Genomic DNA, 24,279 nt, shown 5'->3' with positions numbered 1-24,279 from the left:
TCAGAATTGTGTTCATTTTAATTTTACTAACAAAAATCATAGATTTCTATGTTTCTTCCTACATTAAAAAAAAATCCTTGCAATTTGTTAAAACAACTTTCAGAAGTTTCTCTGTGAACATAAATACATTTTAATCACTTGATCTGACATCACAAGGTCTAATCATATGAAGTGACAACAACCATTTGGTGAGAATATTTTAATTAGACAGTTTTTACTGCTATTTTTATGATGAACAAGACAAATATATATTCAGAAAGAGTCTGGGCCTGGTGTATCTCTTAGTTAATGTTTTTGCATTTATACTTTTAATATATGCAATATTTCTCTATATTAAGATAGTTTTAACCAGAGAGATTTTATAGAAAAATACCAATGTAGTTTCTTGGAGCCACTATGCAGTTTTCCCCATCATCACAGAAACTACTCGCAAAAATTTTCACAAGGTTTCAATGACTGGTGGGAGATCAAGTCATGGTATAAAACCTCCCTTCCTTGGAAGCATTTTGCATTGGGTTAAAAAACGCACAAATCAAGTAACTTTATTCTCACAACTGTTTGTTACCTATTTGTAAGCTTCTGTGTTTTCTGTGTTTGTTTTTATTCTTTTTGTTTTATTCTTTTGCTTTTAATTAGTTTTGTGACTGCAATATAATGGTCTCCTCCACAGTGCAGTTTGTGGATTTAATGAATGGACGGTCTCTTACGCAATCATGAAAACACCTGGCAAGATTTATTGTATTTGAAGATTATGTTTTAAAGCCATTTATTTAGCCTGTCAATTTTTAGTCCATATGGCATTACTTACTGAATTTAACTGCATTACTAAACAAAACATTAAAGTAGCTTGACATATACAAGGTAGGTCCATTGCTAGGGAAATTTTCATTGAATGGGCAAAGTTACATACATGAACTTCAAAGACACTTTAACAATACATTTTACAGTATGGATTTAACAGATTATATAAGCCTGCATATTCAACCTATAGTGTATAAAGGGGATGTCGGTGATGCCATCTCTAATAGTAACATAAAATATTTATTTTATGGTGAGATTTTGACCATGAAAATCCTATCTGCTTTTACAAAGTTTCTGCAAAAACACCACACAACCCAGGCTTAATAAACATTCTTACCTATAAATTATATCCATCAGAGGAAGAACTTTAATACAGTTGGCAGCAATTATTTTTGCTGACTCTTAAAAGTTGTATAAAAATATACGTTTTCCATAAAATCAGAAAATAAAATATCTGAAAACAGATATGCAGCACTTCTCAAATATTCTGTGATACTTTTTTTTAAAGAGGAGAAATCCAGGAAAGTTAAATTCTGCTGTCACATACACAAACAATTTAAATTGAGACCAGTGAATACAGTGTTTACATACCTGACAGGAGAATTTGACTCAGTCTGCAAGTCTAAAAGGCTACAAAAGGTAGAAAACGCTTATTTCAGAAGCTTAACTTTGTCCTTTAAAACTTTAAATTTGGGATTGTTACTGACTTTCTTATTAAATGTGACTAGAATATCCTCTTCTGATTTGTGATGTTCACCAGCTACTGCATAATACTGAGCTATAACCTGCAAATACAAACAAAAAGGAACGGTTTTGCATTAAGATGCTTCCATTTTAGGCAACAATACATTCATTTCACTGATTTAAAAGTACCAAGGAATCTACTATACAATTAATTCACAAGGAATTTGTACTGAATTGCGTCTGTATCCCAGAGAACACTAAACATGTCCAGTTGCCATACTATCAACCACTGTTCTGTTAAATAATGATCATTTTTTTGTTATATATGAAAGGATTTTAAAATATATGTATTGGGAACAAAAAAGACACACCAAAAAGACAAAACCAAAACCGGAGTAGATTAAAAAAATAATACTTTACCTTTTTTCTTAATTTTTTGATTGAAATTTCATTGTCTGGAGCCTGTTTCAGAACAGCTTTGATGGTTCCCTTCCAGTTAAATTTGCCTATAACAGAAGTAGGCACGTAACAGCATTAATAATATTTGATATTTCCAGGCCTTCTTCCGTAGCAGGAACTAACTTTCAGCCTCTTAATTTTAGCAGCAGTTCAGCTACCAGGACAGTTCATTGTTGTCTTTCTGACCTTACCACAGCAGAACATTTTCAGCCTAGAGGCAGGTAGGCTGTTTCTGAAAACCATCAGTAGGGCAGCCATTAACCTCATTAACTTCCACAACCAGTCTCAGGCCTGCAAAAGCAGCCAGCAAAGCAAGAGCAACACCAAAGGGAAGTAATTCAGCAACAAGCATAACCATAGCATAGAATGGAGCAGATATCTATACCTTATAGCTGTGGCAGAATTTATTGCACAGCCTGCTACAAAAACTGTGTATTTATATCCTGCTTTAGGCTTTTTGTCAAATAATAATGAAATAATTTGATAGGTTTATTAATTGTCCCAAATTCCTCTTTAAGAATACCTTTATCTGTTCCTGCACCCTCTTCACTGGCATTGTTTTCTTCTGTTCCAACATCTCCTGAGGCATTTTCATTTTTCATTTTCTTTGTCATAAGATGAGGTTCCTCTGTCAATGAAATAGTATAAAAATAAACAAAGGAGAAAAAAAAAATACCTCCAGATGTGACTTTAAAAGTTCCTGTTCTTGTAACAGGTTATGTTTACTAAAAGGTTCAGCTTTCATAAAAGGAGAGGACTGTGTAACCATAGCGCATAAAAAAAGGCATGTGCCACTTAAGCATTACTTAAAAAAATCATTTCTTATTGTACGTTACTGAGCTTTAAAGATATTGCAAAAAGTCTTGTCTTGAAAACAAGCAATAATTTAAGCATAATGTTTAAGATAAATACCTTCTGCATGTTTACGTTTGCGCTTCTTTACATGTGTTTCTTCTTCCATATCACTTTGATGGCCATTTCTATTTATTTCATTTTCATTCTCCATACTTTCCTTTCCTTTTTTTGTCTTTTTATTCTTCTTTGCTTCTGAGCTTGCTAGCTGGTTTTCTAATTTCAGTTCTTTTTTCTCCTTCTTTTTGTTTTTTTGTCTCTCTTCTTTCCTTTCTCTTTTATTCTTTTTCCTCTCAATTTTGTCGTCTGTAATTCCATTTTCTTCTCCATTTGTTTTTTTCTCACTTTCTGCAGACTGGCTTTCTTCTTTCTGTTGTGGCTTGTCTTGTTTTTTATCACTTGAATTCTTTTGTTAAAAAACAGGTTATTACAATTTTTACATTTTTCTTTTTAGACTACAACTTTTCTCTACTACATGATTCAGGAAGAATATAAATATCCCAAATTCAAGCAAGTAGGTTGCACAAAGTAACACCACTTATGTGGGAAACAGCAATACATAGTGTGGCTGACTGTACTTTTCTTGCATGTTATATTTGAATTATTATTATATATTTGATTAAATCTGATTATTAATGTAATGTGGCTGTTTGGAAAGAGAATATTTGTGTAAGCAACTTAATACTGACATTTTCATTTCAATATTCTCAAATCAATTTAAATTACAATTTAAAATTGTGCTTTTCAGTAAATGCAACACTTCAAGCCACATATTACAAAGCCTTTATATACTCCTAAGAGTGGATTGAAAGTTATCTAAGCAAGTTGATATATATTGAATATAATATTCTATGGGAAATTTAAATAACCGACTTGTGTACACTGTAACAATAAGACTCAATGTTTTTGTTAACAATTTGAAAAGCAGACTGAAAGATTCTTAAGCATTTTTGACTGCATTCTTTTTGCATGATGTTGCACCTCTAACCTCACTTACATTTCTGGTTGCTTCAGAAAAAATATCCCACACTTGGTCTTGCAAGTTGCTGTCAGTGATTCTCAAGCTGTTCTTCATCCAATTCTGTGCAGGAAAGAAAAAAAAAGAAAAGCGCAGTCTGTACAGTATGTTAAGGAGTACGACACTTCTTAAGTCTATTTTTGAGTTCACTGCATGGATCACTACAAATCTCTCTTAAAACATACCTGAAATTTTACTTTTTTTCTTGGAATATTATCAAAGACACGCATTTGCTCTAAAATATTCCGCACTTTAGGGCTAATGTTTGGCTTCTTCATTATTTCATGAATTTTCTGAATGAAGAAAAACAAAATTAGAAGAAACAGATTAAAGGATATATGCAAGGTGTGCAAGTCAGAAGCATCTGGGACAGAAATCACCTAGTAAGCAAAGACTGTATACCCTGCTGAAAGTGTACAACAGGCATAAGGAAAATACTCATCTTTAGCTTTATCGTAAGAGCACATAAGTTTCCAAGCTATCTGTAAAAATATTTACAAATATACTAAATGAAGGCAAGAGGACTGCTCACCAATGCTTTCTGATATACAACCTGTAAACTAGGTAGAAGCATTTTTAATACTGAAAAGTAATTTTAACAAATAGGGAAAATGTGCATTGTGAAAAGGACAGTACTATTAACAGGAAAAGACATTGTCAACTGACAGTGATCGTCAATCACGAATTGTCAATTCACAAATCAATTGTGAAAAGCAGGTTCTCTGAGGTCACTGTTTGAAATACACTTCTTTACACAGTCCAGCCAGCTTCAATTAAGTTAAAAAACTTATTTGATCTTTCCTTCCCAAAAACTTAAGGAAACTAAGCAGCCATAAAAAAGTAGGTTCTTGCATGGAAAAAAGAGCTAAAAGGTAGGGCAGAGAGAGTGGGAGAAAATAGTCCTTCCAATGATGACTTGTTGCAGTCTATGCTTTTCAAAATGTTCACAGATCATCAGAAAAAAGTCAGTAGGAAACTTTTCATAATGATATTAAGCTATTCAGCATGAAGACTGTGAGGAGTTTCCGAGGGACCTTATGAGAATGAATGTCTTGGGAATAAAAAGGTGAAATAAATCCTACAAAAATCAATGTAAGGTGACATGCATAGGAAAAACAATCCTGAATTCACATTCAAAATGACAAGTACTGCTTAGAAGCATGATCTTGGGCAAGTTCCACAAAAATGTCATCACAATGATCAGCATTGAAAAAAAAAAAGGAGATGAAATACCAAAGATCATTAGGAAAGGAACAGAGAAGGAAATGGAAAAGACCATTATGACAGAGTAAATCCATGCTTCATCCATATCTTGAAAATTGGGTTCTGGTAAATTTGTCTCAAATGTATGTTATACAGAATAACTGGTAAAAATTCAGAAAGGGGAACAAATGACCAACGACATAATTTCTATCTGAAGAATAAGTGAGCAGGAGAGGACTTTTGAGCCTGGAACAGAGATGATGGGATAGGGCAGGATAGACGTGTGACAAAGGCTGACAAAAGCAGATATGCCAGGAAGAGGTTGGACAAGGATGAATACCTCTTTTTAATGCAAGACATTAAATGGAATTAGTAGGAGGCAGATTCAAAACAAACAAAAGCTTTATTTCTTATCAGGATGAATAAATAGTTAAAGGATTGCCAAAGGAATGTTAGGAACATTGGGAAAAGTAGATCTTTGGTCTGATGTGGCATAGCCTCTCAAGTCTTTAATAATTAGCACTAATAGTTATTTGTTAAACCTGTATATGCTGCAATGTTACCTGAATCCACTCCTGTTGTTTAGCATCTCCTTTGTTAGCTTTGGCTTCAAAATCTTTACCACCATATTTCTGGTCCTCACTTATGCACTTCACGTGGTCCTTGTAATCATCACCCCTGAACATAAGAAATTTTTTAACAATACTTCACCAAAATATTTAATTCCCCTCAAACTCTGCGCTATTTAGGTAATCAGTAAAGGGAAGTCACGGGTGACATCATGTACGATTAAGCCTCAGTACTGTCAGCACGCTTACATGAGTAAAGTCAGCAGGTCTGAAATGGGTGCTTACAAGACTGCTGTATTTCTGCCACATTTAAAGCCTTCAATGGAAACTTCTGATCTGCAATGAGATCTAAGTCTCCAGAAAACAGATTATTTTACTTTTGAATCTTTAACTTTTGCACATTGGTACATGTAATATCTCCTCACATCTAAATAAGCTAATAGCACGTATTTGTGTTTTGTTGCTTGTGTTACTAGACACATTTTAAAACTAATGCTTGTAGAAGCCAAATTCTTAAATACAGATAACTACTTAGAACTGTAGTACAGTTAAAATATTTTCTGACCGATGTGTAAATGCTTCCAAAAAAATTTCATAGCACAGATCATAGAATCATAGAATGCCGAAGGTTGGAAGGGACCTCAGAGGTCATCGAGTCCAACCCCCCTGCTCACGCAGGGTCACCTAGAGCACGTGGCACAGGGCTGTGTCCAAGCTGGTTTTAAAGATCTCCAAAGAAGGAGACTCCACAACCTCTCTGGGCAGCCTGTTCCAGTGCTCTGTCACCCTCACTGTCAAGAAGTGAATCCTACTCTTTAATGAATTACTGAATTTATTAGTCCTTTCTCAGGTATATCTCATTTTTTTTTACATAAGTTAATTCGTGCATGCAATTCAGAAAGGCAAATTACAGCAGTGCTTTCTTCTGGGTTTGGAGAAGTCACCACCACGTTTAGGCCACTGGAAGCTAATTTTATCCGAATTCACCACTGGAAAAGTTTATCCCGTGACAAGCACCGTGAGATTTACCCAGCCCCGTTTACCCACCAGAAATCCTTGCCGCAGTCCATGCAGGAAAGGCACTGGCAGCTCCTGCAGATGTGCACATGTTTCTCCACCTGCGCTTTCTTCACCGACTCCCCACACGCGTTGCACGTGAAAACCACCATTTTAACGGGCGGCCCGCGGCAGAGACGGCTGCGAGGTCCCTCCTCCCAGCCCTGGAAACACACGCGAGAGGCACTCGCTTCAGACGCGCTGTCGGACCCGTCCCGGGCTCCCAAATCTGCCCCGCGCCGCCCGGCCCGGGCCCCCCGCGGCCCGGCCCCGCTTCTCACGCGCGCCGCAACCGCCGCCTCCAACGGCCGCCTCCAACGGCCGCGCGCGCTCTGCGCCCGCGCCGCGCCCGGAAGCGGAAGGAGGGGGCGGCGGAAGCGCCGCGCCGAGCGGACGGTGGGGCTGGCGCCGACACCGGCAGCGGGCGGGGATGGAGCAGGGAGGCGGCCGGAGCCGGTAAGCGCTAAACAGGGCCGAACCGAACCGAACCGGACCGAACCGAACCGAACCGGACCGAGGGGAGGCGGGATGGGACGGGGCCAGGCCGGCTCCCTGCCCCGGCTCCCTTCCGCCGCCTCTCGGAGCCGCTGGCGGCTCTGCGGGTCCCCCCGTCTCCGGCCCGGGCCGCGGGGCCGGCCGCGCCCGCGCTGGGCTGCGGGCCCCGGGGTGCCGCTGGCCGCGGGGGTCGGCGCTTCACCCTGAGCTGGGGCCTCCCGGGGGGCTCTGAGGCCCTCCAGAGGCCTCCGCAAGGAGGGACTCGGGCGAATAAAGGAGTCTTCCAGCAAGCAGGTGTCAGGCATTTTAAAAGCAGTCAGAAAGGTACATCAGGAATAAACGTGCACTAGGAAGAAGTACAGTGTGATGTGATAGTAATGGAATAGGAGAGAACAAATTGTAGTTGTGCAGACAGAATTAAAATAGGGAGCTGTTAATGTTGGTCAGAATTGGGAATGGGGGACACTTTCTTCCCGTTCTTTGCCTGTGTTAGTCCTCCTGTGTGATTAACACAGAAAACATAACTGCTGATTGCTCAAAATAATGGAGTCTTCCTTTCATGTTTGCAAGCGTCATCATCATCTGCTGTGAGGTAGAGGCGTGTAGAGAGTAAAGTGGGTTTCGTGGGAGTAAGTTGTTAGTTGCTTCTTTTCTCACCTTTTTGATAAATGGCTTGTAAAAGAAACTTTGTCTTGTTAAATCAGAAAATAAAATATATTTTCTACTGAATAAGATCCATGTGAGAAATGTGTGTGGCTATGACAGCAAAGAGATTGATATTGATACTGATGAGATTGGTATAAAACTGATGCTTCAAAGTTTATTGATTACTGTTCAGGTGGATGAACTGATGTTTCTCTCCGCAAATGTTTCTGTACTGTAGATCTGGTAGGACTGGTGTGTGTTTGCCTGAGAATGGAAATCTTGCCAGGGTTGTCTAAATTGCTTTGCTTGTGTGTGCGTGGTTACAGAGTTTGGTTTATTTGCAACTCCATTAACAAATATTTTTTGCAGAAGCTCACTCTGTTAGGCCAAATTTCATTAAAAACAATATTTCCTCTCTTTGTATACTTTTGCTCAGTGCATAGTAGTCAGCAGTCCTATGATTCATCTTTAAAAGAGATAAATATTTAGATTCGGCTCTAAACTGAAGTCTCTTTCCATTGGGAGCAAAAGAAAATCGTAAAAACATTCTTCGTATTCTACATTTATTTTGTAATTCAGTATCAAAGATTCATCTGAGTGTTTTATTTCCTTGTAGGTAATTTGTGTGATTTCCTAGCATGGACACTGTCGCAGGCCATAGTTGTCATCTCCTCCAGCAGCTACACGAGCAGCGTATTCAGGGTCTTCTCTGTGACTGCATGTTGGTGGTAAAAGGGGTCTGCTTTAAAGCACACAAAAACGTATTAGCTGCTTTCAGTCAATATTTCAGGTATGTAGTAGAAATGTTTTCTACTAATGAACAGAGTGCCATCATTTGAGTTTGTCTCCAAGAAGTTTATTTTTTATGCTATTTACGGACTACAGTAACTATTAGAGTTCGAAGGCAAACAATAAATTGCTTTGCCAGAGAAAATATCTGTATCTGGTATTTTGCCTAATTTGAAGACTGAGATCATCCTAATTTATCTTCTTGACATATCTAGTTAACTGCTGGGTGGTTAGGCTTTGGAACTGTCTTTTTTATTACTTGTTTGCAGTGCCTTGTGTAATGGATTCTAACATGGACCTGCAGCCAATATTTCAGTCTAAAAACATGACAGTTTGAAGTAAGGAGCTATGTTACTATGTGAACAGAGTCACGTGAGGTTTATAATGGGTGGAACAATTCAAATGATCCACTTCTGTTTAATAGCAGCCAAAACTGAAATTGAATGTAGGTGTAATTACCTAGTCTCTGCTTAGAGCAAATTCTCACAGAGACTGTGTCTGTGTTAGGTGGCCCATTACACAGTGGCACTGGTTTCTTTCTCCTTAGTTGGGAGTAAACTGGTAGATCCTGAAGTTTTTTAGGCCTTGCTTTTATAGCATCTCTAAAGCTTGGCTGCCAATTCTAATGGAAGAAAAAGACTTTTATATTACTACAGGGGGCAAAAGGAAACAAAACATGGTTTAAAATTTTTCTCTTAGTGTGGTAATCTTGAAGATGAAAGGGATTTATGCTTCAAGAACTTGACTGAATTTTCAGAATAGTAGGGGAAAATTATACATTCAGCTAGTATTATAGTTCTCTGGAGCATTGGGAGCATGTAGACTTTCAACTTGTGTATGCTTACTGTAATTTTGATTTTAATCTAGATAGTATAAGTAGGATTTATGGAAGAATTTGAACCTGTGCAGTGGCTTCAGATTTGCAGGATGGGGATAGGACAAGTTAAGTAGAGGGATACCTCTGAAACCCTACCTTTTTGAAACTTAAGCATAGGCTCCTGTTTGCTTAAGACTTGCAGCTCATTGAAATTGTGTTCACCATTAAAGAAAATCTAATTGGAGAATTACCCAAGAAGAATCAAGTTAAGGGTTTGGGTTTTTTTTTTCCCCTTTCTCTGTAGGAAGATAGCCACATAGGAGTAGCCTGACCCCATTTATATATTCTTTTTTTTTTGTGGGAGTACCACATTATAGACTGTTTTGGGATTTTGATGAAGGAGTTTCTGACAACAGCAGGGTGCCAAGCCGCTCAGTCTAGGACTGGTTATGCAAATGAAGAAGTACTATTTTATGTCAAATAACATAAAATAATATAAAATACTCTGCTTTATTTCATCAGGACCCTTTTTCAGAATTCTTCAGGCCAGAAGAATGATGTCTTTCACTTGGACATTAAAAATGTAGGTGGGATAGGCCAAATCTTGGACTTCATGTACACGTCTCACCTGGATCTTAGCCAGGACAATGTACAAGCTGTGTTAGATATTGCGCAGTGTCTCCAAGTGCAAAATGTGCTAAACATTTGCCACACCTTTCTAAAATCTTCTACAGCCGTGGAGCAGCCAGCCAGCATGCCTTGTAATAGTGTATTTTCTCTGCAAAGTACTTTGACTACAGATTCCAGCTGTGCCAGTGACAGTTATGGAACAAACCTACTGCACGAGTGTTCATCAGACACACAAGCCAATAAGGCCTTGATTAACCACCAATCCCATGGATCCCAGGCTGTAAATCTTCCTGCACCCTCAGGTGATGCACAGAAACAGCCACACGACTCCTTAGATGGCACTTGCACAGAACTTCCTTTTAAACAGCCAAATTATTATTACAAACTACGCAACTTTTACAGTAAACAGTTCTACAAGCAAAATGCTTGCTCTAATCATGAGAGAATAGCAGAACAATCCTTTTCTTACAACACACCCACAGAAATAAGCACAGCAGAGAATAATTCTTGTACCGTCACTCACCCTGAATGTATTCTGGAAACCTCTGATCATTTACCTTCAAACTTTCTGGCTCAGTCCTTGAATGAAGCTGCTCCAGACCAAGGCTCAGAAAGCACGTTCTTAGAGCCCACCAAGCAGATGCGCCTGAAAAAAGCAATCCACCTCAAAAAGCTAAATTTTCTACGATCTCAGAAGTCTGCAGAGCAGCCACCTGAGCCGAAAAGAGATGACAGTGGAATAACAAGAGTAATTGAATCTGTAAATGAAAATACCATAAGCATGACAAATGCCACGGTTACTGAAGAAAAAGAAACTGAAGATCTAGGTAATTCTGAGACTTTTGAACAACCTGTTGAAATGGAAAGATCTCAAGGCCCTTTGGAACAAGAAGGACAATCTCAGACTCTCCAGGCGCAGAGGCAATATGCTTGTGAATTATGTGGGAAGGCTTTCAAGCATCCAAGCAATTTGGAGCTTCATAAACGGTCTCATACAGGTACAGTTATTTGTCTGCACACCAAACATTTGAATTAAAGAGGATATATTGGAGTGTCTCTTGATTTAGAGCTGCTGATTACAGAGCAACTTGCAGAAGTGTTTCTTCTTACAAAAGGTGTTTTAACAGTTTTGAAAACACAAAACGTGTTTCAACAGTTTCACAATTTTAGGTTATTCTTCTGAATAACCTAATAGAAGACTGTAAGATCGACTGCAGGTTAGCTTACAGGTTTTCATTGTATTAAAGATTTCTCCTCTCTTTTTCATGGTTCTTTTTCAAAGCATATTGTGTGATATTTCAGTGAAAATTTAATATTTTTATCTTGCATTCAGAAGAAGTAGTGCTTCTGTATGTTTGCATAACTAATATATATATATGTTTCTTAATTTTTCCTTTTGTGGAAGAGGCATATATGTTTGCACTTTTTGTGCATACCTATTTCTGTCTTTCACCCCCTCGTCCCTATAATTTTTTTTCTGTGCCTGTTACCTGGTTTCATCCAACATCAACAGGTATATTTTCTTAAAAGTTTTAGGAAAATAAGTGGTCAGAGAGAGAGAGAGAGAGAGAGTTAGCGAGCACATAGAGGACGTCCGACTGAAGAAGAATCTGAAATCAGGAAAACCTGAGTTTGTGGTGGAGAACCTACTTGAGAGAGAGAGAGAGAGAGAGAGAGAGACAGAGAGACAGAGAGACCTTATCAATACCCTAGCTATGAGTAACTTGTTAAAATTTGCTCTTCTTTAGACATCTTTATTGTTGGAAGAGTCTGTATTTCGTGAGTTCTAGTGCCCATTAAGCTACTTGTTTTTTTTATAAGTATGTTGTCTGAATGATAAACTTAATTGCTGTATGTTTCTGAGTCCCATAAATCATTTAAAGTCCTTTTAGAAGAGGTAAGCTACACCTTGAACATCATGTAATATATTAAAACTTAACAAGGGTGAGAGGAGAGGACTGGTTTTATAAACGTTGTAGAGAAAACAGACAACGGCACCCAAAGAGGATTACTTACCAGTGTAGGAATAGAAAAAAAAGAGGAAAAGGATTCTAACCATGCAAGAATTAGCATGGTTATTTAGATTTATTTCAGTTTCTTTCTGTCTTTATTTGAGAGATGTTTGTATTTGCACGTGGTTCCATTCAACTCGAGCTCTGGTCAATGTTTTGTTTCTCAGCGCTGTGAACGTGTAATTAGCTTATTTGTACACAGTGTAGGAAAACTGATCCTAGAGTTGGATTTTTGTTGTTGTTGCTTTCTCCCTACTTCCTTCTCCCTACTTATTTGAATTTAGGCTGCCTCCAGGTTCCATGCCTGTTTGGATAAGTTTTGTTCTTCCAGTAGTTCTCAAAAAATTCTAGACTTGAATGCCAAATGTGCTAAATTGACAAAGATTAACATGGGTTTAACAAGTAAGAAGCACATCAACAAAAGATAAGAAAATTGGGACAAAAATATGACTGGGTATACTTTTAGTGGTGCAGAAATACCTGAAAAATCAAAGTGAGCTAGCCAGAAGGATGTTAAAGAAGGAAGTAAGAAGGAAGCCTTCTATACAGGCTATATATTGTGTCATTAATATCTGTGTCATTAATATTAGGTATTCTGCTAGTTAAGTAATAATTTAATGTATCATCAGAACCATTTCCATCATTCCAACCATCACTTCAGAAAGCATTGTTAAATATCACAAGTTTCTATCTAATCACTTAAAAAAAGAGCAAAATTCATTTTCTGCAGTTGAGTAAAAGACTAAGCAAGAATGTAATTGTTATAGTGCCTATAGAAAGTCCTCCGGGTCTGGGTTTGGTGAACAGATGTTTTGAGGACCTGACTTTATCAGGAAGCCAGTTTTTTGGCAATAAAGGATAACCCTTTCAACGTTGGCGCTTAAGTTGTCTGCTTGTAGGGAAAACACATGAAATTCTTTTCCAGGAACACGAGGATTACTAAAGAATTCACAAGTTAATGTAGTTGCGTTGAGTTGCCTGTGAGACGTACAGGCATTCTGGGTAGGTTGGCTGGTCTAATTAATTCCTAGTGGGTACTTAACCTCAAAACAGAATCTGTTTGATGGCTTGTAAGATTGGTTTGGAGGTTAGAATTTGTTTTCATTAGATTAACTAACTACTATGGTAGAATCTGTATGAGAAAAGACAATCAAACATGTTGCTCTTTCCCAGGAACATCTGGTTAGTGTCCTCCCCAGTGGCATATAGATATTCTATTTTAGAAAATATTTTCAGCAACTGCTTAGCAAAGAAGTGGAAAGAACAATGTTGATAGGATGGAAAAAGCCAGGAGCCAAGCTCCACTTTGATGTAACATGCCAGGGATCCTCAGACTTTTCATCTTGAACTTTGCTTGACCAAGTAGCAAGTGCTCCATGTCTCACACCCTAGAGGTACCACGATTGTCTTCAGGTCTTTAGCCACTGCGACTAGTTCACCTTGGGTTAAATACATTAGATTTGTCCCTATTAATGTGCATTTTACCTTCATCTCTCTTCATCTCTTCCTGCAGACTGTATTGACCAAGAAGGGTGCAACTGAAGTTAGAAGACATAAGGCAGAGCGAGGGTTCAAAAGTAAAGTTCCCTGGATCTTTTTTTACGCATGCACTTAAAAAAGTAGTAGAACTACATTGTTTCTTTTTTTCTTTTTAATTTCCTAAATTTCTCAATTGATGTTAATCCACCAGTGCTGTTTGAGAAGATTTGTGAGACTGATGATCTTCAATAGGGTTTTGCTTAGGAATTTAATCCTAGGTGGGAATAGGTGGGAATAGGTGGGAATAGGGAATAGGTGGGAAGCAACCTCTGGAGCTTGTCTTGTCCAACCCTCTGCTTCAAGCAGATCTAATTAGATCATGCCACTTAGGACCTTTTCCAGTCCGGTTCTGAATATCTCCAGTGACAGAGTATCCACAGCCTCCCCAGACAACCTGTAGCAGTGTTTGACCATACTTGTGATGAAAAATTTTTCCCTGTACCTACTCAGAATTTCCCCTGTTCCAGCATGTGTGTTGTCTCTTGTCTTCTCACTGTGCACCGCCAAGGAACATCTCAGGAAAGGCTTAGCCTTGCTATACCTGAGGCTTGGGTAATTTAGAATTTCTGCTAGAATTCATTCCTGAAACAGGAGACTTGATGTGCCAGGTGGTTTGGAATTTTACACAGATGCAGAATTGTTCATGTGAAGCTAATTTGATGTTTCTTTTGCAAACAAAATTTTATCTTTATCGTGGGGAAAAAAGAGCCAGCTGCCTGAAATAAGATGTGTGTATGTCAGTACTGTTATGAGCAGACTGTTTGTAGCCTGTGGTGATAGTTTGGAGAAACTGAGACTTCCAGTTCCCTCCCTCTCCCTGCCTTCAGCTATGTCGGAGTGGATTTTGTTCAGATGATAGCCTTTGTCAACAGGACGTATTTTTGGGGTGCATCTTTTTTTTTTTTTTTTTTCCCCAGAAATTGCCAGAAACTTTCAGCCTCCATCCCAAATTAATGCTTTTATGGTTGTCAAAAGCCTTCCCAGTTCTCAGAGGACCTGGCTGCCTGTTTCTTCCACTTATGGTTGTGCTCTAAGTATCAGGATTTAGTGTTTTGTGCCTTTAAAGCCATAATGAAGTCAGGCCTGTTGATTCTTTTTAAAAGAGTGATTGTTTTACAAGATTTTTAATTGAATAAAAGTTTTCTCAAAATTGCCGTAGAATTTCTACTCATTAAAGAAAGGAAAAAGTCGGTTTTAGGCTCAAGCTGCTTTTTTAATTTCCAGTGTTGACTCTGGGGTTCAAAATCTAAGAGAATTGATCCAAGAAATTAGAAAAAGATTAGAAGTTAGAGAAAATTTGAGTCCTCAATCCTGAAATTTATTTAAACAGCATTGTTTCTATTTGGCAGGAGAAATGGAAAATGGTAATTGAACACTTAGATATTGTAAATGGTGCTCTTAACACTCAGAGGAATGGAGGAGGATTGCTGACTCGGATAATAACTTAGTGGGAAATAAAGCTGGAAATGGCAAAGAAAGGTTCTATAAACTCAGGAAAATGATTTAAGAAATAAAAGAAACTCTTTGAGCAGATTTTAAATTATTACTAACCTGAAACATAGTCCAAGATTTCACCCCCTTCTGGATATAACTGTGTTATAGGGCTAGATAAGGTATGTATTGTTCTTAACGGATAGACAGTCTGATGAGAATATCCAGAGAAATCTGATTGTCAGTGAATTCGGTAGAAATTGAGTATTTTTTCAATATTCTAGCAGATATACGAATACTTGATCAGTAGTGTGAAAATCAGGAAACCAAAAACAATTTAGTAAAGAAATGATCTTTGTGAATTATTTTGCAGGGAAAAAAGTGATTCAAAAAGTATTTCAAACTGGCAGAGAACTGACGTATTGTGCAGTTAAATTCTAGTAAAGCAATTTTCAAAAACTAAATTGAGTTGTCACTAGCTATTTTGTAAAGCTTTTTTTTGCTTTGTAAAACAAATATTTTGGGGGATTCAAGAATAGTGCTTCTGCATAAATTCAGAGTTCCTGAAGCAGAATATTTAGGTTAATTATCAAGTACTGTTTTGTTGTATAAGATAACTGAGAATTTTAAAGCAAATGTTTGTTGGAAGTGAATAGTTATGTGTTGATCAGACAGAGAAACAGAATCCTTTCAAGTTAGCTTGACTCCCTCTCAGATTGAGTTTGAGAGGGCCTTTGTGTATGCAAGTGGAAAACTGATGCATTTTCCGTAGATTTTGTTGTTGCTGCAGCATCACCCTGTCCTCTACTCTATTTTTCCTGGAGGTATGCCTCTTCCTTTTGGAAAAAAAATATTTAAAAAATGATAGAATTTCCATTCCCATTGGAACCCTTCTATGAACTTTAAAAAACCCCCACTAATTCTGTTTCTAAGCAACTCTGACTTAAAAATTTAATTCTAAATGCGGAATCTTCCTCATAAATTTCCCCTTAAATACATGGGTAAGTGTACTTTTGAGCATATTTTTACTTTTACATTATATGTTTTAAAAGGAAGCATACCAAATTGAAACATTTGTATTCTACTGCAACTATTAGAAGTTCTGTTTCTTCTCCTTTTAGGTGAGAAACCTTTTGAATGTAACATTTGTGGGAAACACTTCTCACAGGTGGGAATATTTTATTTTATGATAAAAATATTGAAAGTGAAATGCATCTATATATTGATTCTAAAAATAAACTTGAATGGCTTCAGGTCTATAAATTTAATACCTTTACTCAGACATACCTGACTTTACAGATAAAATATTTAGATTTGTCACTTGAAAATATCAGATTTAATGTTTTTCATTTCATTGACGTGTTTTGTTGCTTTGATTTTATTGATCTTCAGATTTGTTGTGTATTTTTATCTTTCAGTGAATGTTTCTCTGCATAAAGCCACAACTGTGTTTCAAATATAGCGAACAAGCTTCTCAGAATATACTTTTACCCTATGCTTAGGGTTTTTAATAGCTTTTCATATAAATGTTCAAAACAAATACACATTAGAATTTTATGTAATTTACTGTGTTCATAATACAGTTTTATCTTCCTAGGTGGCAAAAACTAAGCGTATTTTTGAAGGTTATTTAAAAGGTCATCTGTGTAACTGGGCTCCATTTCCGTCTGTAGAAGAAATTTTCAGCAAAGTCTGAAAATCAAAATCTTAAGTTAGAAAACTCAGCTATGTTTAAAGAAAAAAAAAAAAAGAATAAAAATCTCTCTTAATTCCCTTTGCATATGTAGATCCTAAGCCTTAGTTGTCTTAATTTAGCTTCCAGTGCTTACTTGTAATTCTTGGTACCCAATTATCTCACGTAGGTTTCCAAAATTTATGCTTTCATTTCAGTTTTCTTGGGTGGAATATTTGTACCTAAGTGTGGTGAGAAAGTTTGCAGATGCATATTTTAATACTAAAATGATCTAGTAACTGTAGTTGAATTAGTTTGGTCTTTTTTTCCTTTGCTCTTGGCTTATGGAATAGGTTCGTGGGGTCTTTGTCCAACCCCTCACCCCACCCCATGTCTTTTCTTGCCTTTTTCCCGGTTGGGCAGCCCATCCATGGGACTTCCTTGTCCCATGGATTTGGGGCGGTTGCTCCCCACTCCGCTGCATGTTCACCCTCATCTTCACTGAGGGTGAATATGGCCCTACGTGACAGTGAGCAGTACTGCAGCATGATTATCAACCCCATTCAAACATAGCTGGGTCTGCTGCTTGGCCCTTCATATAGCAGTTTGACTCATTTCAATTAATAACCTATTAGGATATGGGAATGGATATTCCTCTTGGCAAAATTGCCTTAAAAGTACCTTACAGAGTGGTATTTTGAAGACTTGATTGTTCCTGTAGGGGAGAGGAAATAAGAAATTTCATGTCTGTGACATTCTCCATAAAACACGCATTTCTCTAACTACAAAAAAAAAAAGAAAAAGAGAGAGGAAATTCATGCCTTTTATACACCCTTAAACAGCTTCCTTCCCTCAGTTGTCTAAAGGTATAAGTTAATAGTAGTGGAAAGTACTGACACTTCCAAATGTGACCCATCAGTTTTTGCATGCATGTTACCTTTTTTTTTCTGCTCATAAAAGGCAGCTTGTACACTTCTGAGCTGCTCTTCTTTTCATCATGCAAACAAATAAGGCCCCACCCACTAGAAAGGTCTTTTAAGCAGAAAGGTCATTTCTGATGATGTTCCGTGTGCATCTTTTCAGCCTGCCCGCCCAGAAGCAGTGACGCTTGCCTTATGTCAGCCCTCGTGTGCGGCGTGTTTGAGGCAGCCCCGCTGCTCTGCCTGGTCAGCCTCTGCTTTTAACTGATGCTCTGTGTGACGCAGTGTGAAACAGCACATGCAGAAAGCAGGGAAAATTGAAACAGGAGCTCGTTACCAAATAACATGCAAAATACCAAACAACAAAGCAAATAACATAAATGACTTTATTTTTATTTATTTAGGGTTTTTTTTTTTGAGAAAAAGGGGCCTTTTGCACATCCAGGCTTCATCTTCCCTTATTCCTAGCACACGGCCTGTCGCTCTGATGCTTTCCTGGCTGGTGCTCGAGCCTCCCTGCTCTGCAGGGCTGTCTTTGGGGGATGTGTTAGTGCCTTCCCTTTAACACATCCCCAATGCAAATGGTAATAACTGAGGGGAGCAGCTCTCTTCCTGCTTCCTGAATTTAGGAGAGGTGCTGTGCGAGCAAGGCCAGTAAGAGGGTTCTTCTCAGCATGTTTGGTTCACTGTGCACTGAAATGCCAGCGAAAATATCCTTCTACATTTTCATTTAGACAGCATATTATGCCTTAGCCAAGTTTGCACTTCCATAGGTTGCTGATATATATGTATATGTATTTCATCTCTTAACAGTTATAGAAAACTTGTGTCCTCATGAGAGGAGGCTGTGTTGATTTGCAGGCTTAGATCCCCTTGCAGTGAGAAAGGGGATCTTCTTCTTGCTCTGTGTAGAACGCTTTTATTTTAGCCAAAAATGCCGGGGTAGGAGCCACTTCAGCATAACTGCTGCACTTCAGATTTACAGCCGGTCTTAATCCAAATTAGTTTCAAATGTTGAGGTTACGATTGTTTTTCTGGCATGAGGGGAGGCAAAGGTTGTGTGGTTTGTGCGTCTCTCTCGGAGGGACCTCTGTAAAAATGCTCTCTTTTTGCAAAGTGTAAATTACTCCACGGAGAGGCTGGTTGAGTCCATCTCCATCTCAAAGATGGGGTGCAGGTTCTGTGAATGCCCCAAGCCCCATCCTGGTGCCTCTCACTGAGCAGATTTCAGCGTTGCAGACTTGGACCTGAGGGAACAGGAGCTCAGGAGCCTGCGAGGTTGGGTGGGCTGGTCCAGAAAGCTCTTGCAGGGTGCAAACAGTGACTTGTTTCCTGGTGTCCTCTGTGTGTGTGTGAATGCAATGCTTTAATTTGGGGATTTCATAAAACACAATTAGAAGAAGTGCTCATTAAATGTAATTTTTATGTAAAGGAGTCAGAAGACATTGCCGATGGTGGCATTTCTCTTGCCTTACTGTGGTTAGGGAGGTCACGGTCACCTTGGCATCCCCAGGTTCCTCTCCTCCTTGAGGAGACTTATTTCAAGTTATACTCAGCACTAGGCAGCTCTTCAGCAAAAAGCCCCCCAGGGATCAAAACTGGCACCATTTGGGGGGAACATTTGCAGTTCTTCAGACTGGAGTAGCTATATCTTGTGCTTTGAGAACTAGGATGTCAGTGGATTAGTTGCTCAGAAGAGCTAGTGGTTTAAATAAAATACTGGTGTTAGCGATGTGTGTTTGTATAGTTGTCATTCTGCTTTCCCTGCTCCACTAGCATGATCCTTGCAGGACTGGGAGATGTGCAAGGACAAGGAGCTGCCAGTAATTTCATTAGTTCCCTTTGGTACTTCCTATGCTGTTTGCTTTTGATGGAAACGGCTATGGCTTTGAAACACTTAGTTCTAAGTTCTGCATGGCTGGAAGGAATGTTTAGCTTTTGTTTTTTTCTTTTTAACCCCCTGACAGGTGAATTCAGACATCCTGATAGAACACTGCTAGGCAGAGAAGACTAACGTATTAATTTACTAGTAAGCTTTAGTAAACAATATAGATAGTGCCCATTTTTTTTTTCAGTTTTAATTGCATCTATCCTAAAACATAGGTCTATTTTCTTCCTCATTGTTTGGTTCCAGGCTTCTTTCTTGCTTTTTTTTTTTCTCTTTTTATTGTCAGTGGGTAATTGCATATTTAGGAACCTACCTCTCATACAGTTACGAGTGCTTCAGTACCTACATGTTTTGTATTCCTCACTGCTTTAAAACTAGGAATAAAGAAAAAAGTCATCCTGGTAACTCCCAATGTTCTTTTTCTGGGTGAATTTCAACGTTTCGATTGTTGTCCCTGCAGGCAGGTAACCTCCAGACGCACTTGCGCCGACACTCCGGTGAAAAGCCGTACATTTGTGAGATCTGCGGGAAGAGGTAGGGGAAACTGCTCATCGTGGTAGGGCCAGCCTCATCCCAATTAAATGCTGTGTTCAGGTTTTCTGCCATCTTCATGAGAAGCTAAGGGTCACGAGCTAAGGCTGCAGGGTTTTTGCTGTATTTAGTTAAAAGCTGTAGGGTTACGTGTGTTGCGGTGGGTTTAAAATACATAAAAGTGGATTGTTGTTTAGTCTTAAAAGGCGAGATGTATCAGTGCATTCATATAGGCTGTGGTCACTTTTTGTGTATTGGTATCTTCAGGTGAAGACAGACTGTGTGTGTATGTGGGCAGTCTGATTCATTATAGATGGATTTCTCTACCTTGCCCTAACAGCTTTGGTTATTTTTCTTTTGTCATGCAATTTAAATTCATGTTAAATTTTATGAAAATTATGCTGTAAGAAAAGCTTGACAGATTTAAGCAAAGTGTTAAATATTGCTGCCTTCTGCTCACAGGCAGCACAGTAACTTAGCATTGGCATTAATATTTAGACCGAGTGAAATGCAGAATGAAGTAATAATATTAAAACAGTTTTTGCGTATGTAGCATCAATTGAAATGGATATTGCCAGTGTCAGAATATTTTTCTTAAATATATCCATTTGGCTATATTAGATTTTTATCTTTGCAGAGATCATCAGGTATTTATTATAGCAGATTTCCATCTGATATTAAGTTTAAGGAAAATCTCAATAAAGGGCTTATAAAGACAATTTGGTTTCCATATTCTGTTCTAGATTTGCTGCTTCTGGTGATGTTCAGCGTCATATTATTATTCATTCTGGAGAAAAACCTCATTTGTGTGATATCTGTGGCAGAGGTACGTAGAAGCCCAAGTTTATGCTTCCAAGATGTTTTTCCTTTTTTTTTTTTTAATTGAAATGTAAGGAATCATTAATCTCAATGTTTGACATTTTTCTAGGCTTTAGTAACTTCAGTAATTTAAAGGAGCACAAAAAGACCCATACAGCAGATAAAGTGTTCACCTGTGATGAGTGTGGAAAGTCATTTAACATGCAAAGAAAATTAGTGAAGCACCGAGTTAGGCACACGGGGGAGCGACCGTACAGCTGTTCAGCATGTGGTAAGATCTGTCGTGCATGGTTTTGGTGTGTGACTTTGGTTTTTTTAAATAGTAAATAGGCTATAGTGTAGCAGCAAATAACAAATAATCACAATAATTTTAAATTGGAATGCCTTGTTGTCAAAGTTTTTCTATCTTGCATGATTCAGTTTATCATTTGGTTTACTAAGCTCTTAACTATTGCAGATAAATTCAAAAGTGAATTTCAAGTGAGGAATGCACAGAAGAAATAAGGGGAATCAACACTGCCTGTATACATACACTTTTGCTATGGAAATATTGATTTATATTGCTGCTTCAAAATATCATTTATTTTCTATATTGCTGTTTTTGTTGGAAAATTAGGTATGTCCTCACTTTCAAGAGAAATCATCTCTTTTTTCTAGGAGAAAATCCAAACTTCATACTAAGGAATACTGTTTTTCCAGATCTGCAGGATAGATCATATTTCCAGTTTGTCTCCAGATTGCTCTTTGGTCAGTGATTCAGCCGTGCAGAACATGGACCATAGTTCCCAGAAATTGCATTGCCTATCTCTGATGTTACTCAGCATCCTGCACAGTACTTACTTTTCTCCTCCTAAGTGCTATTTCAGCATAAGTACATTCGTGTTCTGATAGTTTTTATATGATGACGTTGAAGTGCAGTATATGTCTTTTAATGTCTTTAGACAACAAGAAAAATTTAATTATCAGGAGATCTTGCATCAGAGAAAAGAAATACAGTCACAAAGGCTATGAAAGAATAAACACGCAGTTGCTTTGCTGACATTGACGCAGGGTTATTTAATACTTATCATGTAACGGTCTTTTGATTACTCTTCCTGTTAGCTGGGTCATTGTGTCAAGAGGCCAAAACTATTGTGTGAAGAGACCAAAAGAGCTAATTCATACTATGCAAAAGTTCCCCATGTATTTTTCTGGAAATCTGTAATTTTGCTTTTCCTGTTTAGTGTTTCTTCCCAAGAATAATCTTGGCAATAACACAAGAAGAGTAATGCCAGTAATTAATCTGCTCAGGCACCTGAAGATCAAAATAAAATAGTCCTTAGACTCGGTTCAGACTTCTGCGGCACTTTGTCTTGGTTCAGCTTTAGTCTCTTACTATATTGCCATGTGGTATTACATTATTTGATCATGTGGCTCAGAGAAGAGACAGATTTGGGCATTTTATTATCTTTTAATATTTACAGCAATGACAATTACAGTGTTAACACTAGTTGTCTGGTTAGACTCTGTCAAAGTAAACTGCTGTGTTAAGTTAGCTCACAGTTAACCAGGAAGCTAACTGCGTCCGTTGGCAGTTTGTGAGTAGTTTCTCTGTAAACCCAACAAATCGTTGGGTTTGATGATGCAGTTCTTGTTGGAAGAATCTGTTTGGAAACTTGGCACCAGACTGACAGAAGACTGACACAAAGTGAAAGCAGTCACAGCTTTCAAATCCTAGTGGATATTCCTGGAGACAAAGACTAAAATGTCGAGAAATGCAACACGTCAAAACAGGTCAAGAAGAAACAAGTAATTGAATTATCAAGTAGCAGGAACTTGCCTGAACCTGATTTTGATAAATAAAAGAGCACAATTAGGAAAAATCATTGCTTCTCGCTTGATATAGTCCTCAATAAGAACTTAATTATGCACTTGTAATAAGAGCAACATGTAAATATATCATTTCTATCTTGTAGGGAAATGTTTTGCAGGCTCTGGTGACCTGCGTAGACACGTGAGGACCCATACAGGAGAAAAGCCCTATACCTGTGAAACGTGCAACAAATGCTTCACCCGCTCCGCCGTTCTGCGGCGGCACAAGAAAATGCACTGCAGAGTCACCGAGGAAGGGCCAAACACACTAGATGAATTTGCTCAAGGCGTTGAAGCTTCTGATCTTGACAAATCTCAGAGTTCTGACTCATTTCCCCCAGAAATGCCTGTTACTTTGTTACCGGTGTCGGTTAAATTTCCCATTCGCCAAAGTGGTAATTCAGCGGAATTGGATAATTCTGCAGATTCTTACTGTAAGTTGCGCTCAATGATTCACCACGACCCAGCAAACCAGCAGAAACTGAATATGGATCCTGCAAAGCTGCCAAAAGCTCCGACACAGCAAACCCCTCCGCCGTCCTACACTTACGCAGATGTAGACGTGTCTTCTGCAGAAGAGCCCCTGCAGCCCGAGGGCATCTCTATGATTCGCTCATCTCTGGGTAGCCTGGACGGTCACTGTAACGATCCGCTCGGCAGCCGGACATCATCTGCTGTATACAAGGGTAACGAAGGGCCCTTCTTCTCCAGCATGACCCTCTGGGGCTTAGCTATGAAGACCTTGCAGAATGAAAGTGAGCTGGAACAGTGAGCACTTAGGTTACGAGTCAAAGCTTCTTTGAGACGTTTCACATGGAAGTTGGGCCTGTGCTGTGATTGCAGTGCTCTAGAGAGAGATCCAAGTTAGTTTGGTTTGCATACTGCTCCCAATCAGGATATATATGCTCTGATGCAGTGCAGGGCTGCCTCGACACTGCTCCTCAGCAAGGTTCCCATCCAGCTTGGGGAACCTCTGTTCTTCTGTGCCCACACTGCGTAGCTCGTGTCTTGCCAGGATTTGTTACCTTCCATTCGACTCTGTGGTTTTGAAGGGAGAAGGTTTCATTATATTGGTGCAATTCACGTATGGAGCATCAGAGTTCTGTGAAGATGTAGATACAAGAAGGGGAAAAAAATGAAGAAATCACTAGTGAAGCTGAGTTTGAATAGTGGCTTTCTTACCAGTAGGATTGTTGGTTTACATGACTTGACTATTGTGATATTAAAGTTAAATGTTAAATATCAGACAATATTTGTTATAGAGCAAAGTAACTGTATATCTAGAAACTTTATTTTTTTTACAATAAAAGCCTCTTTTTTGTTGTTGTTAGTATTTTATAAACTATTTTGCACAGAAGATTATTTGTACAATGAAGACCAAATCAGGAAGTGTTAACTTAATTTGAATAAAGGGAAATTGTTTTACATTCCGTCTCAATTGCTCCATGTGTTACATCTCTTCATAAAAGCTTTTCAGTAACATGATTCCATCCATTCCAGTTATCTGTACAACTGCTGAGGGGTATATTGTCAAGAGGAGATGCACTATAAAATAAATGCAAATCATACTCTGATGGATAGTTTGCATCCTGGAATGT

At 38.4% G+C, this 24,279-nt stretch overlaps 2 protein-coding genes across 2 annotated transcripts; one reads left to right on the top strand and one right to left on the bottom strand.

Annotated features, from left to right (window-relative positions):
* Window positions 1-6,820, bottom strand: LYAR (Ly1 antibody reactive). Its single transcript, XM_026034219.1, has 8 exons — window positions 6,634-6,820; window positions 5,581-5,695; window positions 4,000-4,107; window positions 3,794-3,877; window positions 2,857-3,202; window positions 2,468-2,572; window positions 1,906-1,991; window positions 1-1,586 (listed from the first exon to the last, which is right to left on the bottom strand). The coding sequence occupies exons 1-8, from the start codon at window positions 6,753-6,755 to the stop codon at window positions 1,452-1,454; spliced, it is 1,101 nt and encodes a 366-aa protein (XP_025890004.1). The 5' UTR covers window positions 6,756-6,820; the 3' UTR covers window positions 1-1,451.
* A 1,600-nt stretch (window positions 6,821-8,420) lies between these two features.
* On the top strand, window positions 8,421-23,848 carry ZBTB49 (zinc finger and BTB domain containing 49). Its single transcript, XM_026034201.1, has 7 exons — window positions 8,421-8,572; window positions 9,911-11,016; window positions 16,122-16,168; window positions 19,941-20,014; window positions 20,755-20,837; window positions 20,940-21,101; window positions 22,786-23,848. Exons 1-7 carry the CDS (start codon window positions 8,421-8,423, stop codon window positions 23,451-23,453), a joined length of 2,292 nt encoding a protein of 763 aa, XP_025889986.1. The 3' UTR covers window positions 23,454-23,848.
* The last annotated feature ends 431 nt before the right edge of the window (window positions 23,849-24,279 follow it).

Source organism: Nothoprocta perdicaria, unplaced genomic scaffold (genome assembly GCF_003342845.1).
Source record: "Nothoprocta perdicaria isolate Ctin4 unplaced genomic scaffold, notPer1 scaffold_14, whole genome shotgun sequence".
Taxonomy (NCBI): domain Eukaryota; kingdom Metazoa; phylum Chordata; class Aves; order Tinamiformes; family Tinamidae; genus Nothoprocta; species Nothoprocta perdicaria.
Note: the sequence above shows the minus strand (reverse complement) of the source record. Positions and strands in the feature narration are given on the sequence as shown.